Source organism: Anabas testudineus, chromosome 6 (assembly GCF_900324465.2).
Source record: "Anabas testudineus chromosome 6, fAnaTes1.2, whole genome shotgun sequence".
NCBI lineage: Eukaryota > Metazoa > Chordata > Actinopteri > Anabantiformes > Anabantidae > Anabas > Anabas testudineus.
Genome location: NC_046615.1, coordinates 16,597,156 through 16,615,435, shown reverse-complemented (window position 1 = coordinate 16,615,435; position 18,280 = coordinate 16,597,156). Strand labels below are relative to the sequence as shown.

The 18,280-nt window shown below is 41.2% G+C and overlaps 1 protein-coding gene across 3 annotated transcripts in view; it reads left to right on the top strand.

The window, feature by feature from the left end:
• Nucleotides 1–309: 309 nt before the first annotated feature.
• LOC113165991 (potassium voltage-gated channel subfamily D member 2-like) overlaps nucleotides 310–18,280 on the top strand; it is a 30,523-nt gene continuing 12,552 nt past the window's right edge. For all 3 annotated transcript variants that reach the window (XM_026365852.1, XM_026365851.1, XM_026365850.1), the window contains exons 1-2: nucleotides 310–657; nucleotides 939–2,120. In XM_026365852.1, coding sequence (XP_026221637.1) covers nucleotides 1,009–2,120 — 1,112 coding nt within the window. In that variant the 5' untranslated portion in view covers nucleotides 310–657; nucleotides 939–1,008. The remainder of the gene's footprint in view (nucleotides 658–938; nucleotides 2,121–18,280) is intronic.

Sequence of the window (18,280 nt, the reverse complement as noted above, 5' to 3'; positions counted from 1 at the left end):
GCTAATGTGACGAGAGGAAAAACATCACTCCAAAACATCCGAACCCCTGCAGAAAACGAACCCCCTTATTTAAAACACACAATCACATTAACGACGGTATGCTTTAGGTAATAGAAACTGTGGCTTCCTGGTGTGCCACTGGAGAAAACACACAAGCGTTAACTTCAGCCTTTGGATGTGCCGCCTACTTAGACGACCATTACGCATTGATTAGTTCCCCCCACAGTGCAGCGACAGAGGAATTTCTGGGTGCAGATAGGACCACTCCTCTCTCTGCATCTCATTTTCTCTCCCCTCTCTACAGTCGGGGTTTGGTGAAGAGAAGGGGGGGTGGTCTTGCAGTCTACTAGAGGAACAGGAGTTTATTGAGGAGTAGCTGCAACGGGAGAAAAAACGCATACAACTGAGCACGGTCGCCTTGCGGATGGTTAGAAGAGGTGAAAAAGGATCGCGCTCGGACGAATGACCACTCCAGCAGCCGAGGAACCGGCGCTTGAATTGTTTAACTTGTTGATGCGACGTTATTGTACTGTCTTCCTTTATCGTCTGACTGCAGTGATAGATAGATGGGTGGCGGAATCGCAAGTACTCTGTTCCGAGGACGGGCATTGTATTAAACTCTCCGTGGATGCAGTTTAAAGAGCAGCATTTCCTAAGGTAGGTGGTTTTATTTTACTCTGATTTCCACTGGAAAATTCCTTCTTTTTGGTGCTTGACGTTTTTTTTTTTTCGAAATCTAATTCATATTCTGCCGCAAAATAGGCTTCTATAATTGAACAGTTGCACTGTGAATAAGGCTGGAGAATGACACTCAACAGTGCTATGCGCCAGTATCAGTAGAAATAAATTGCTTTGTGTGTTTTCTTATCACATCCTGTTAAGCCCAGGTGCTTCACACGCCTAACCATCACTGTCTCTATCTGCCGTTCTGCTTGCAGATGCAATTCATCTCTGAGCCATAGCACTGTGATAACCGGAGCAGGGTCGTTTTGAACATTATAGGTCAGCATGGCAGCAGGTGTAGCGGCATGGCTCCCCTTCGCTCGAGCGGCGGCCATAGGATGGATGCCCGTGGCGAGCACCCCGATGCCTGTGCCTCCCCAAGAGAAGAAGAAACCCCAGGACGGACTCATCATTCTCAACGTGAGTGGGACCAAGTTTCAAACGTGGCGAACCACTTTGGAGAGGTACCCGGACACTTTGCTGGGAAGCTCAGAGAGAGACTTCTTTTTTCACGAGGAGACAAGCGAGTACTTTTTCGATCGTGACCCTGACATCTTTAGACATATCCTCAATTTTTACCGCACGGGGAAACTACACTATCCGCGCCAAGAATGCATATCTGCGTACGACGAGGAGCTCGCTTTCTTTGGTATAATCCCCGAGATCATTGGGGACTGCTGTTATGAGGAGTACAAGGACCGGAGGCGCGAAAATGCAGAGAGGCTTCAAGACGACGAGGAGATGGACATGAACAATGACGTCACGCCGGTGAATCTGACGTTCCGGGAGTACCTGTGGCGGGCTTTTGAAAATCCTCACACCAGCACCTTAGCTCTGGTCTTCTACTATGTCACAGGCTTCTTCATTGCCATATCAGTCATGGCCAACGTGGTGGAGACGGTTCCGTGCGGGACTCTGCCCAACAGGTCGAAGGAGGTTTCCTGTGGAGATCGTTACGCGCTGGCCTTCTTTTGTTTAGACACTGCGTGCGTCATGATATTCACAGTTGAGTATCTCCTCCGGTTAATTGCTGCTCCAAGCCGATACAAATTCATGAAAAGTGTGATGAGCGTCATCGACGTGGTCGCCATCATGCCTTACTACATCGGCCTGGTCATGACCGACAATGACCAGGTGAGCGGTGCTTTCGTCACGCTGAGAGTCTTCCGGGTCTTTCGGATTTTCAAGTTCTCCCGGCACTCCGCGGGGCTGCGCATCCTGGGCTACACCTTGAAGAGCTGCGCCTCAGAGCTGGGCTTTCTACTTTTCTCCCTCACCATGGCCATCATCATCTTTGCCACGGTCATGTTTTATGCAGAGAAAGGCTCCACAGCCAGCAAGTTCACCAGCATCCCCGCAGCGTTTTGGTACACCATTGTCACCATGACAACACTGGGGTAGGTGGCTGCAGAAGTTCATACGAGCCTTTAAGGTCTTTCTACGCGCCATAAATCACACTGCAGTTGGGGTTATTAACTCCATGAAACGAGCACACAATGGTGGAAATTGTTTAATTACCACTGCAGAATGCAGTAATAAAGTATTTTTTTGTTTTTGTAATTCCTGGGGAGTTGCTGAATTAGCCTGACGAGCAACAAGGACCTTAATTAGTACAAATCTCTGGCCATTGTTCGGAGTAATTGTGCGGCCACAGGTGTGCACGCTTGCTGCCTCTCTGCCAATCAGAGGCCAGTAACGATCTGCTTCACAGAGGCTTCTGTGCGCAATTCAAACCCCATCAATGAGCCTCACCAACAGCCCTCAGCTGAAGGTTAGGCCTCGTCCCTGCCTGTTTTCAAGGGTGTTCTTTCAGTTTTTTCTTTTTTGATGTGCTCTTCTGGAAAGGTTATAGAAATGAACCGACCAATGAACAGACAGAAAAAAATCCACATTACAGCAGAGCTCTTAGGGCCAAAGAAAGAAAGGATCCTAACTGGCCAAGACCCAAGATCCTGCAGTTACACACCAAACTGAGGCACAAGTGCAATGATTAGATTAAAGGCAAAGGAGTTTGCAGCCCACACACACACACACACACACACACACACACACACACGAACACACACCATCTCATTCATTCTCTCTCAGCTCCTCTCCCTTTCAGCGAGGTACAGTAAATATTTGAGCGCTAATTTCATGCCCGTGAACAACATCAGCTGTACTATGTGCTGATGTAGCATAAAATAATTAAACGCGCTAAGACGATTACATCAAATTAATTTGTATTGATGAGCGCACTCAAGCGCTCAGCTGCTCGGCGTGGGTTATTATTATTATTGTTATTATTACCATTATTCACTCGGGCTCAGCAGTCGGGGGCGGCGCGCTTTCCAAGGTGCTGAAAACTTGTGTCAGTGAGCCGACTGGTTGCCATTTTTTTTTTTTATCTGTTCAAATAAATTAACTGAATGCGGCGTTCGGCTGCTTGAGGTGCAATTACTTCTTAGTTAGTTAGAGAGGGAAGGGGTGGGGGTGGGGTGTTCAAGGTTTAAAATTCACTGCTGCTCCTGTGAGGCACAACAGCCACTCAACCAGTGCTAGTGCTCATGCCCTCCTCCTCACTGATGACACAGAAATTAGGTCCTGTTGAAATAATGTTGTCGTTTAATTTCAAAGTAGGAACATCACAGATCAAACAGTGTGTGTGTAGCTGTGTGTACTTCTGCTGTGTGCTCATGCTTTGTGGTGGCTGTAAGTGTGTGCACGAACTGTGCCAGGTATATTTCTGTGAATAAGTTTAAACCAGCGCTTTATTTTCCATTTAACTGATACAGGAGTTTTCATAGCTCACCGTGCAACACAAGCTCAATTTTATCCTTGACTTTTTCCGTCCGTATTTTTCTCTGTCCTCACATCTGCATTGATGCAGCCGCTCTGCACCTGGTTACCCTTCAGATCTGCAGGCAACATATGTTATTATTATTATTGTAATTAATAGGGAGCCAGCCTCTTTCTATCCGCTCTCGTGCTGCAGAGACACTGAGCCAGTGGCTTTTCTGACCCCCTGCACTCACCCAGTACCAGTTACTACTATTTGCTCTCGAAATGACCAATGAGTGCATAATTAGTGATATACATGAGATGGCGATTGAAGCTACCACCTCAGACACTAATGCTGCATTGGCCATGCTTTCCATTTGGATTCAAAGCACAGATGAAAGATGAGTTGTGTAAGAGGGTACATTATTTATCTTTGGGGAGCAACAAAGATATTGCCGCATTCAGCTTAGAAGCTTAGAATCCCCTTTGTTTTGCTGAAGATGGATTTGAAAAAGATGTTCTACCGCGTGAGAACAAAACTGAAATGTCCTTGGTAATAGGAACATTTCTGTCACTCCATTGTGAACTGTGACAGCCTGGCTGACAGATTTGCAACCTGAACTGAGTATTTGCAGTGGTACAGAATGCTGCATAGTGGACCACCGGTGGAGAGGCTGAATACCCATCACTGAAAGACAAAGTCGGCTCCTTCTCACAATCCATCATTGTCTTAAGGTGTGCTTTTAAATAAAGAACTCATCTCCTGCAAGCCTGTAGATTTGAAGTGAGGTTGTCTATGGAATACACAGGAGCGCGGAAAATATCTGTTGTTGTACTCTTCTCCAGTAACCTTCAAATGCTTACCTGATCAGGGGAAATGAGGTATTCTGATGGTTTGTTTCAGAGCTCAGCATGCAGAAAAATTGATCCACGTCGAACAAATAGTTATTTAAATCAGACATGAATGGAGTAGTGCTTTCAGTCTGTGGCAAATAAGCTCTTTAGACACTGGCGGGGGTGCTGCTGGCTGGAACCTCCATTCGAAGCCTTTGAAAGCATTTGATTTCATTCTGATAGTCAATGAGGCTTCATGCCTGCATGGTATCATGATGCCTTTCCACTACATATATTTTCAATTTCCCTGACTCACACACTCTGTGGAAGTAAAGACAGTGGCGTGCGTTCTCTCCCCTGCTGATGGGCCATTGATTGTGCTTAAGCAGACGTGCAGACATTGGGAGAGCAGGGGCTCCTGTTCAGAGGCACTTGGCAGGCAGCCTGAATGAAAGGGAAGGGTGCCTGGAGACCAGCGGAGAATCAATAGCACTGTGCAGCTGCGTGTCACGCCTCTGTGTGTCTACTGCTCTGTGCCACCAAACACAGGACAAGACCCACTTATCCCTCCTTATTTATTGAGCCTAATCTCTGTGGCTGCTTTCAGATGCCCTACAAAGAGGAATGTGCCGCTGTATGAATGCCCCCGCCAAGATCTTCCCGAATTGGGTGACTGTGTGTAAAATATGAGATTCTTATCCATGGTATTGTGTTTCCAGTATTTCTTAAAACTGCACTGAGGCCTTAGAGTATCAGCTTGTGACTTGATTTAATATTATTCATTTCAAGCAGCGATCGGTTTCAAAATAAAGACAGCATTGCACTTTATTAGGCCAGAATCAAATGTTGCAGTGTTTCTTTGCTCTTGTTTTCTCTAGATGATCCACAGAGTCAGGGTGAATTAGCTGCAGAGGGAGTTTTTGGTACTTCAGATCTTTTAAGTGATTTAAGGTGTAATGGAGTGCACTGCTGAGAGCAGCTGTGAAAACGGTGGAAGTCAAGCGCAACCCACAAGGGAAGAGGAGTAGGGAGGACAGGGTTTAGTCTGGCATGGAGACACACATTCCTCTGGACACAGACATTACCTTTGATAGACATAATTAGCCTCAGCTCCCAGCACAAACATTTCATATGTTTTCAAACACACACACACACACACACACACACACACACACACACACACACACACACACACACACACACACACACACACACACACTTACACCCAATCATAATCAATCAGTCAAACTTTTTTTGTGTAGCAAAGAGCTTAAATAATATAGGTCAATATTAAGATAAAACACATCTTGACCAATGACCGATATAACATGTAAATGAATAAACAATTAATAATGATCATAATTCTAATGAGAAGCCAGAGGTGGGGTTTGAGTTTGCATTTAAGCTCTTCAGCTGCTCTCAGGTCATTGCACAACTGGAGGTGTCAGGTGGAACAAAACCATGATGTGATTTAAGAAAGATGAAATTAACTGTAAAAATCTGTAAGCTGACTGACAGGTAAACAATGTAATGACTTTAAAACAGATGTGATGTTCACTACTATGAACTGGATCGATCTCTCTGTGAGATAAATACAGTGAGGAGAGGGGAGATCTTTTTTTAGTAGGTCAACCCGGAAGTTAGCATCACTGTAGTTCCCTAAACAAAAAGCCACTAGGATTTTTCCATTGTGTTTTGGATACAAAAGCACATACAATACAATTGTTATAAACAAACTGAGTTATTTTACCATGACCGCATGACTCAGGGTTAACACCACTAAGCGTCCAACCTGTAATTTGATTTAATTTGGGCTCTCGTCTTCTACAAAAGCCTTTCGTTTTAGTGTCACCTAATAAAACCCCATTTAGCCACTTTTTAGCAAGCACCCTTTTAAGACACACAAAGGCTTTAAAAAAACCAAGAGCTAGGTATTAACTTCATGTTGTAGTATAAGTATGACAATCTATCTTTTTAAATATTGGCGTGTAATGATTCTTTTGGATGAAGTAGTTTTAATGCTGTCAACTGGAGACCACCTGTTAATGAAGGCATTTCCAAAAAAATGTGAAATGTAGAAGGTGTTGATGTGAATACATTACTGGTGAAGTTCATGTCACCTCTGGAATAAGATGACATTTCTTTTACCAAATGACCCAATAAACACATAGTAGAACATAGAATTTTCTATAGAGAGAGAGAGTTTCTAGATTAAATAGTTACTGACACATCAGAGTTACACAATTATACTCTGAGATCACCACCTTTTACTATCCCCAGATAATAGTGAGGGAAATGATCATACTAACTACTCATTTGTTGTGACATTTATCATGTGCATTGTCTCTCGACAGCAGTGTCTACTGTATACATTGTACAGATGCAAAATTCATCACCTTGTCGTTTGTCGTAGTGCCACAGCCCCACCCACCAAATACAACTGGAAAGGCTTGACAAGTGAGCCCTATAAACCTCTCTGTATAGGATTTATAGAACGGAGGAGGCAAGGTTAACAGACACAGGGGTCACTGCAGGGCCCATAAACCACCAGAAGTATTACCATTATCATGCTTGCCAGTTTTGACACCCCGACCCCATGGCAATCAAAACCTACAATGCAAAGCATTAACTTCATGGTTCAGTGTGGTGCAGAGCAAAAGCTTTTTGAAGTCCGAACCCATCTGCATGTCAAATGTAATTGAAATGTACAGGAATAATCTGCAGGCCCTTTTACTGTATCTGTACCGAAAAGATAACAAATGCTCTCTTGATGATACAGTACTCGTGTGGATGGATAAGTTACCATATCCCTCACAGGCAATGCAGAGGATTTACACTCTGCTTTTTTTTTTTTTCACCTGAACACGACAGTCAGCGAGAACATTTGGTGCGTTTGATTATGTACTGCAATGGGTGTAATTTTTGTGTTCAGTTGAATACATTACACCACTTGGCATTGTGTATGTTATGCACATTATGAAAATCTGCAATCCATTATGAGCGATTTGATGTATTACTGCGTAAAGCAGAAGTGGCTGATGTGAGATGTGTAGGCTGCCATTAGCCCGTAGGCTCACAGTGCCCCTCCAGGTGCTTTATTGGGGAGGGGAGGTGATGCTAATATGAGGCTGGTAAAATGGTCCTGAAGTGACAGGTGACTTAATGTGTGGAACCTGGCGCTGACATGTGTTCTGTGCAAGCGTCTTTCTGCCCATGCAAATGACTGCGAAATGGAGGAGTGAGAGCGAGGGGCGGGAACAGGCAGCTGTCTTCAGGGAAGATTAAGATCACAGTGAAAGACAGAATACGTGGGGAAAAAAACCAGATCCTCTTTTTTTTCCTGCTAAATTGAAAATACGCAAGCCCCTGCATTTTCTTTATTCTCTTTGTTTTCATCACTGAAACTGTTTCGCACTGCCAGTTTGGAATTTAAGAAGGGTGTTATGGAGGTGTGAGTTGAATGACTGATTAACATTTTATAGGCATTCATATATTACCGATTATTTACACAATATTTATCTTTCAGCCTGTAGGTAGAAAAAGCTTCTGAAGATTTTCTTTTGCATGGTAAATATAGTTTTAATGATAGTTTATATAATTTAGGTGAATAATATAACATAAAAAAATGCATTTGTGGTCAGTCAACCCTGAACTGAAAAACAGATTATGGCCAGCTGGTAGGTTGATGTGAGGATACTGTGTGTGTGAACTGACTCTAAAAGCAGGCATGCGTCACTGCGGATGGTCAGATTGATAAATAATCTATATGGCAAGGACAAAATGGCTGTCCTTCCATTTGATTCGATTTCTTTGACAACCCATCTTCGAGGCAGCACCAATAATACTCATTCCACAGGGTTTTTTTTTTCATTAATAGACTCTGAATGTGCTGCATTAAGCAGGGAAATAGACTAGCATGTTCTGCACTTGAGCCCGGGCAACGTGGTGTGAGGACATAAAATATGGCTATGTTTTTTTCCACTGCTCAGCAACTTCTTCTTTGTATTGCAAGCAACATCAAAGATTAATGGAATTTTCCAGAACAAGATTAAAGTTACTTTGAATGAATGCAGCATCACTGCATTAGGAAATAAGGAGATATGTGAGAAAACACATTACCTCGATTTCATTGTTGTTAGAAAGCATTTGCCGTGCCTGGCTCCACTTCCATCCAATCTAACAGCGTAGAAACCCTGACCCAGTCTGAGTGAATGAATGAAATGAGGAACTATTACCTATTCTGTGACTGTGTCCTATCTTGAAAGTTGATTTGTTGTAAAATATATCAGATGTGAAGTGTATGCCATGAGATCAGTGGATCAAATAGTGTGCAAATGATAAGCCCAAGCCCAACAGCTATCTCCTCCTCTAGTGCTGCATGGCTTATTTACATACTCAGCATTAACATACAGATGAAAACGACTTGTCTGGTCATGGAGATTGGTATGCAGACACATACAGTGCATGCTCATCACTTTGTTGAAACCTAGAGCACCATTCTAAGTGGATTCTTCTTAGTTGAGCGTTCTGGCTTGCCCTGTGCTTAGCATTAGATCTGCAATTATCATGTCAGGATCACAATAAATGTGTTTTAGAAAAATATACAACATTTTAGGAGTGTCAGTCTGTATGTTGAGCTTATTATTATAAACACTGATGCCTATTATTGCTGTGCCTCTATTGACAAAGTTACATGTGTTGACAAAGGCCATCCAATGTTTTCTGAAAGCCTCTGTTATTGTAGTTGGTAGTGTAACATCAAGTAGGGGAGGACGCCATTAACAGGCTACTTTTAAATATTTATTGTGTCCCCACGAGCATAACACATTTCTTTTTAATGTTCTTTGTTTGCCATATGCAAGGCCTTTTGAATACTAAATATAAAAAAGAGTAAAGAGTAAAGTGCTATTTATAAGAAAAGTCGATGCACTAATTAAAGTCTAACCAAGAATCACAATCATTTTTCCTCAAGTTTTTTGTACAAAACCAAGACAGAATTTGCGAGCCAGTGAGTTTTAGAGGTAATAGTAGATTCTGTTACTTTTAGACAGAGACGGTTTTTCTCCTGTTTCATTCTTAATGCTTCCATTTAAGTCCTGCTCACTGTAGCTTCATAGTTGAAAGAAGCTCATGGTATCAACTCTGAATCAACTGATACCATTCTTATGGTATCAACTGTCTTCCCAAGACGAACTAGAATTACCTCTTTATTGTTATATGCCTCTTGCAGCCAGTTGAGTTTCACTTCATGTCTGCCCAGACTCATAATATACATAGAGAAGGAGTTTAAGATATGATGTGTACTTTTTGGCAAAAAGGAAGTGGGTAACATTGAATAACATGCTGTCTTCACTTAGAGAGTTTTACAGAGGAGTAGCTACAGAGGGCTCTGTCACGTCACATCAGTGAGCTTGTGGTGGAGTATCAGAGGAACAGGAGGCCCCCTGCCTTGGTTGTCATCCAGAGACTTGGATTGTACCAAAATTTAAAGACATTTTCTGAGATATTGTCTTCATCTATCACAGCCATGATCAGTTCAAGTGGATGTTTTGGCCAAATTTGACTAAATTAAGACACAAAACCAGAACAAAAAAGGAAGTCAGGTGATACTGCTTTAGACAAAGTCCACATGTTGCTTTAAAGGACGACCATAATTGTCCCCAAATGACAAAAAAAAAGGTCGTGAACAAACAACATATTTTTATTTAATTTCTAGGGCTTGTTGATGAAATTGAATCAGTGTATTTTCCTCCCCTTCCCTTTCTTTTCTGATCCTTTCAAGTGAAGTGCATTGAACTCTCTCAGCAACTGCACTACCCTCTCATTCGGAAAGAGTCCTAACAATATTATGAAGGTTTTTTCTACAAACCTTGTGTCAATTCATGCCCTTTAATTTTAGCAGGATCTGACATTCAATTCAAGATTTTCACAGACTGCAAAAACACTATACTAGAGAAGTTACTGAAGGTTTTCTTGGAGAGAATTAGTCACATCCACTCACATGTGAGGTCAGGCTTTCACTGTAAAGCCAGAAAACTAATTATCAACCCGGTATAGTATTAGAAAAAAAAAGAGAGGAATGAATTAACATCAGCTATTCCCACACGGTCACAGTGGCACGGTGGAAAAAAAGGCACTGTAATAAATTGTACAATAAAACATATACAAGTCACTGCACTTGATACTTTACTACAAAAAACAAGCTGTTTACTTCCATGTAGAGCTGTAACATTTTTAATGTCCGCTATGGCTGTCTGAACTCCTGCATTTGCATGTAACGAGCGCTGGTAGAGGGAGAAACAGTTACAGTCACTCTAGGAAACATTGAACTACCGTAGCATACATTATTCTGCATTACCTTTCTCTCTTTCCTGACTTTAAATTTCAGCTTTGCTGCACAAATGTAGAGCTAAAAACTTATGAGGAAGGTGATGATGGTCCCACTTGTCAGTGTGATGAGTTTGGGAGGGGCGTATTGCTCTTTGCACCGATTATTTCTCTCAGGCGCATGGGACAGCATAGTAAACACAATATCTTGAAGCGGTGCCAGTTTTTATAATGCCAGAGTGTGAATAATCCCTCCCCCTGACATTTGTCTCTTTATCAAAAACGCCCCTCAGCCAACAAGCCAACATCTGTGATCAGCAGAGATTCAGAGATTATACCTAACAGCAATCAGCAGGCTGCTGTGAGAACGAGAAAGAAAAGAATTCAAAGAGTGATGTAACTTCTACCTCTCTGACACCTCATCTGAAGAGTGATGGGATATCACCACAGATAAGGTTTTATAAAGAAAGTTAGGCTGTTTTTAAAGCCTCTCAGCAAAACATTAACCAGGGTGAAATGAGAGAAATCCATTACCTTGACAGTTACCCTAGTTTTTAAAGTACCTACACTTAAGTGCTGCACGGCATACATTTATATCATGGTGACACACTTTCAAAGTATAATGGTGTGTAATCTTAACACTGTCTTGTATCCTGTGAAAGCATTGAAATCAATACAGACTTTCATGTACAAGAGACAAACATAAAGCATAGCTTCTCATCAGTTTCAGAGAGAGCTATAAAACTTTGATGCTAACACATTAATTGAAACTTGGTTTACAGCCCGTTCACAATCCCAGAACGTGAGCCGCTTCATGGCAAAGTCATGAATATTGATTCAGCCTGTTTGTCAGCTTAAAGCTCTGTTTCACTGTTTATGAACCGTATCATTTTTATCAGAATGGAGGAATCTTGTGCCAGTTTACAGCACCGGGATGCCGCAATAAAAGCTGCTTATGATCAATACAGATCCCACTTGAATGAAATCCACAGTGTTCCCTGTAAAGGCAGAATACAGATCTCTGTAAAGCACGTAAGTGTGGTTTTGAATTGAGCTGCCCATACCTGCCACTGTTAACCCAGTTTCATTGTTGAGTCTTTGCCACAGGCTCCATAGATTATTAGTTTCTGTATGTAGTATGAATGATAAGAGGCTATGTCCCATTTCAGTTTAGGTATAAAGAACTTCCTCCTGTCTGCCAGCCAGGGAGGTCCCGCTGAGATGAGGGATGTCAGCCTGTCACCCTGACACATGGCAGCTGTTTCCTGCCTGCCCCAGCTTCTATAAATAGCTAAATATATCACCTAATGTAGGCCATTTGGTCAAACAGAAACTAAACAGGCCATGTGCTCTGGGGCCGTATTTCTCTCTTTCACCTCAAACTAATTTCTCATGTACAGGTGTATCAGAGTCTCCTCCACACTGTTAACTGTCTCCATTTATTTCAAAATATATGAATAATATGCAATATATGATGCATTAAATAACATATTTGTTGTTATATTTATATTTCCTGATGAGGTACTGAATAGATCCAGCTGCTACTATTGCAGTTATCCATTACAGACCATATTGAGCCTACACAGAATAAACCATTCCAATATAATCTCACTGCAGTATCTACCAATTTGTGAAAAACAGAACACAGGTCACAATTTCAGTCACTTAACAGTATGATGCAACTGAATTACTACAATCCTGTGTTAAAAATATCACAGTATTAAATCAACATTTCACTGCCACCATCTCAGCAAGAATTGAGCACTAAATCTTCACAAAGGGAATTGGTGATGATGTTTTTATTGTGCCCACCCACTGTAAATTCAGAGCAGTCACATGATAGGTAGGAGGCAGCACATATCAGTGTCTGTCTCTTCTGTAATTCAGCGTAATTTATTATCTCACTGAGATGAACTGTAGTAATTTTCAGGTTTATGCATAAACAGCAAGTAGGATATTTAGCTGTTTAAATAGTAGCGACTCTCTGGATGGCAATGGTCTATTTCTGTTTGGACTTAGTATTTGTACAGTGAAATTACACATGACAAACATCTGCTTTTATTCTCAAAATGGTAAAAACTCATCAAATTCATGCTCTAATTTTACTATCATTGGCATGTACTGTACATTTAACTGTGTATTCCAGATCTTTTTTTTGGATTTCAGACTGATAATTCACACCTTCATGAAACATTGGTCACTCATCTGAGCTTTATTCCATGTAACCATGCAGGATGCCGCTGTTCCCCTGCTAATGTGGCACCTGTTACACCCTCTATAGTGCTGCAGGGAGGTGGCAGCAGGTCAGGACTGTTTGCTGTAATTGTAACACCAGTACTGCATTCAAGTGCACTTTCAAGATACTACCTGACTGAAATAAATCATTTGCCAGCTACTTAAATAGTTACTTTGGAGATTCGAATTTTACATACAGTAAAACATATGTACAAATAAAACATAATGCTGTTATATAAAATGTTTCACAATTTCACATAACTTTCAATAGCCTAACCTTTTATGTTTAAATACATTTTATCAATAATTATATAATAAATAACTTAATACTGTATATATGTGAAGGGACAGCACAATAGAGTGTAGTGGTCAGCACAGTTAAATAATAATAGTAAATCCTAATTTATGTTGCTACTGTAGATTGAAGTGTTTGTCTGGATGTTATTAAACTGCAGGTTTAGCTGACACCTAGAGGGTTCTGTACCTGTGTGTCCCTCTGTGGGCATCCTACGCTGGAGTAACTCAGTTGCTTAAGAGTTGTATATCCATGTGGGGAATTTTGCTTCTTTTTTAAGGTTTTAGTGGAAAACCATAAAGAGTTGATTATTATTTGTAGTTTTCCCCTTAGCCAATTGTCCATAATCCCAGTGGAGGAGCTTAAGAGTTAGATTTCTGGCATGCATGGCCTTATCTTTACATAACTACCACAGACAAATGGAGTGTGTCTTGTTTTGAGCCACACGTTTAGACTGAAAGGCAAAGACAAACAAGCGAGTTGAGCAGAGAACAAAGCCGCCCAGACAGTTAGCATTAATAAAGCCAGACACTGCAATCAATTTCTGATGCAGCATAGCCTCATTTACTAGCATATGCACTCTCAGTCTGCATGGAAACACATGACACACACATCACCTTTATTCCTGAGGAAGTTGCTGGGCACATACATGTCTATGGATGCGCTGGTCGTTAACATCCTCAGGAGGTTACATGGGAATCATGCCTGACCATACTTAGACATTGGCAGACCGATCTGGCATTAGTCTCCCTGATGTGAAATTCAGTTATCTTAAGTTTAAGTGGTTCATTCGGATCTAAAAATCAATTTCGCATGGACTTTGATACAATTTATTCCTCCTGGCTCTTCTCTATAATTTAGTGTACACACGTTCGTGACAGAAAACAAGCTGCGCTGCCGTTGTTTCAACTCCCATTGTCTTTTCTATGAAATGGCATCCATCAAAGTTAATGGGCTGTAATCATCACCACAAATACACTGTCACACATCCCACTGCTCACTCTTGAGTATTCAACTCCCAGTCAATGGGATGTAAAAAGTGACAAGAGAGGAACACTATTTCCCATATCATTAACAACTCCAGGTTAGAATCCAAAAAAACTTTTTCAGAATTAAAAAATCTCGCCTGTAGGAACTGAACAGGGGCGGTGGAAAGTAACTAAGGAAAGGGAATACTATACTTTGACTGTACTGTTGTTTATAACTTTAGTTATTAGCCACTTATTATACTTCCATGAAGTAGGTAAAATTAGCTCCATCTTTGTTAGTTGTAATATTTTACCTTTTCTGCATTTGCCAAACAAATCTGGACTGAATTTGTCAAGTTCTCAAATTCAATACTTTCTTGCAGTAAGAACATTTACCTAGTCTTACCTCCACTACAACTATCTTCAGATTATTTTCAATTTAAAGTGTTAGGGGAGTTTTTGGTTTGGCAAGTACTTGCACTTTTATTTCAGTATCAAGCCTGTGCACTCCTACCACCTCTGCTTCAGAGGAGAAACATTTATTTGATGTGCATGTGACATGCAGTCAATACTACTGAAATTATGTTTCAGGCATCTATCAACATTGTCATCTTGTGAAATAATTTTTATTAAAGTATGTCAACCACCACAGACAGATGTCTCGTATCACAGATAGATCAGTTCACTAGCCGATCCTGCCAACTTTATATCACAGTTCAGCATATATTGTATATCTACTTGTCTCCAGGCCCGCGCGCACACACACACACACACACACACACACACACACACACAAGCACATTTACACAGACTACTCTTTCAATGTCTGGTATGGCAGAGCTCCAAATAGACTGTCCCTGATGTATTTGTGTGCTTGATAGGATGTTTTAGCCGTAGCATCCCCAGAAGACAATTTGTAGACCTCAACAGATGGAGAAGTCCAATTAGAAAGCGGGCAAATGAATGGGAGAAGTGGGAGACAAACGTTCCAACTCTTTCTGTCTCCCTTAGGACAGACAACTAATCTTAGAGTACAGGTACAAAACCAACACCATGTCTGTTGTTGAGGGAAACATTAAAAAAGATAAATAAAGGCTCAAAAGCTGTTGGGGAAAAAGCCTCTGATTTCATTTCTTAACACTAAACAGTCAAAGAGGAAGGCGTTGAATTTGATACAGGCTGCTCTCACTCCACATCTACAGTATGTATAAATATCTCCTTCTGTTGTCTGATTCTTCAAGGGCAGACATCCCACAAAGCAATTGCCTTGCCATCAGCCAAGACCAAAAAAAAAAAAGGAGAAGAAATGAAAAAGTGCTTAAATATAGCAACCCCCTGGGATAGTGGGAGGGAGGGTGTGCTGTAGTGTGATTAAAATGAATAACCTTCATTCAGTCACGTTTGTTAACGGTACATTCAAATGTGTCATCTTTAGCTAAAGCTATGCGTTTGCTTTGTCCGTCTTCAGCGTGTTCACATCATCGTCCGCAGTTACAAAAGATTTGGAAGTTATAAATAATGCGTGTGGTGTCAGTACGTTCACATTTCGTCCACCGGCCCAGGGTCGGTTTAATTCAGGCTCCAGCCAAACCTGCTGCAAAAGCAGACGTAGCAATAAACTCATTGATGACTGATAGATTGTGTGTAAATTTTCATTGGCAGAATGACCTTTCAGCTGTGTTGTTGTTCCACCCACGGCCCTGAGTTATTATTTTTCATGTCATTTTTTGATTTGACAGGAGAAGTCTCGTGAAGTAAAATGGAAAAAGTAATGATGTCTACACGCTCATGACGTACGGTGGTGCAGGTGGGGAGATGGTGGATGTGGCTGCAGCTACTCTGCCCCAGGGGCAAGTCAGCAGCTGCTGGAAGAGATGTGGCTCTCCCCCATAATACTTCCCCACAGGTTCTTGCTAGTTCCTGGTACTTGCTGTTATCTGGGCTCGCTGCTGTTGCCAGTCTGGCTGCTGTCCACACTCTCTGAGAGTGCTCAGCACATTTCTACGCTTCACCACTCCTTTTTTGTCTCATCCCAACCTATGCTATTCCCCTCAGCTTCAGTGTGAAATTTTGAAGTGTTGCTTTGAACTCCCAGCTGTTTTTTTTTTTTAAAATCGGCTGCAATTTGTACCTTGATGTTTGTTTCAAACACACTCTGAGGAATTTTGCATTGAGTTCTGTATGTGCACACAGTTTTTAAGCCATTAACTATATCCTAAATGGATGTGCAGCTTTACGAGGCACTACAGCTGTTTGGTGTTAAAAGCTGATCCAGAAAATTCAAACAGAATCAGACGTTTTCTTGTGTTGAACATGAGCAAAATTGATCCTTTTCTGCCACAGTGTGTATTATCCTGAGATGTTTTCCTTTTCTTATAAATTCTGTATGGGCACATGTAATACTGGGTATTACTTTGTTTACTTGCCCTAAGTCTTTCCTGCATTTCTGTATTTATTTTCATTTTTTTTGCCACATTAATCTCTCCAGAGACGTTCAGTTAGTTAATCTTAAAAATTAACATTTGTCCTTTGTAAGAACAAAGGACAAAGTCCACTTACTAGTTGTTATTCGCACCCTGGAGTTTGCTGTCAATATGTAGATGTATGTATTGTCATTCATCTTCTGATATCAAAACACCAATACACATTCCAGCCTCTCAAACGAGAGGAAGTGCAGGTTTTATTTGTCTTTTACAATTAGAAATTAAACCATCTTTATGTTGTCGTCAGGACATCATCTTTAGATCTGGCGGTTATTTGTTGACATTTACATTAAATAGTTTCGTTCACTGATGTAGTACGGAAAAGATTTTCATGTGGATAATCTGTGGTGTTCCCCTTTAATCAAAAGAGCAACAAATAGTTTTATTATAAATGGCCAAAATGCCTGTAAATGTTCCTTTATGGTAGATGTAGTACTAACAAGAATGCAAATTCATTGAAGCCCAGATTCTCTGCCATTTAAAAAGCTGATTTTAGATACTGTAGCTCATGAATGCACACACTGCAAACTCAGAGTTAAGGGGCCATTTGGTGGAGGGAACTGATATCCAGCGGCTGCTCTGTGTGGAATCGCACATCAAAGTTAATCTTGCACCGTCTGCTCTGGCGCCGCGGAGCACTAATCTGCTGTCAGTGTGATGAGGCTCCTGGACCAGTTCCCTTTTTCAACACAGAGGCACTAATCCACAAGACCTTTCACGTTTTTCCTCTTCTCCATCACCTGACCTCGCAACAAAGGTCACAGAGGTCGCTTTGATGCATCATCTGGTCAATACCAGTTAACTATTAGAATATACAGCCTGTTCTCTCTCCTTTGTCCTCGTCAGTTTCATCCTCATCCTGCTTTTTCACATGTATATTCAATATTTTAGAAAACAGGAATTTCACATTGTATGATGCAATTAGAAAACAGTACAGCTAATACTATTAACACCACTATTACAAATGCTACTACTACTTCACTCTGCTTCACTACTACTCCAAGATGTTTTTTCCTAATTGGTCATCTCTAAATTTCGCCAGTTTCAATTTTAATACCACCCCACCCCAACCTCTAGGTCTTGACATGCCAGAGGTGAGGAAACTCGATCAAAGCTTGCGGTGTTCGAGAAAATGCAGCCACTCTCTTGCACGCATGCCGATTAACCTATGATGAATATGGAATTAGTTCATTAGCATAATCGCTTGAGTGTTTGATGATTTCATTTCATTATCACGTTCTCTCATAATCCATAGCTCTGGTGCTCCTCCGTGCTTCCAACCCCTCTTTCATGTTCCTTTGCCCTCTCAATTCAGCCACGATGCAGTGTAATTGCATTATCAAAGTAATATACTGACATTGTGGGAATATATTTTTAGCCCCTGGCTTTCTGAAGTAATGCAAAGAGGACAGACAGAAAGGTAAACACAGAATGACATATTAGATTTTGAGCAGTCACTTTACCTGGTTTCATCATATTATGGCTGATCAAAAAATTTGCATCATCCATGCCACCCGCTGACACACACAATTATTTTTCTCACACTTGTGTGTTTGTATGATAGCATGCTGTTTTATGAGTCCATGTGGATACTTAACCCTCGTAAAACTTCTATTAATACAGATTGCCCATTCATCTAGTAATTAGAAGAAAAT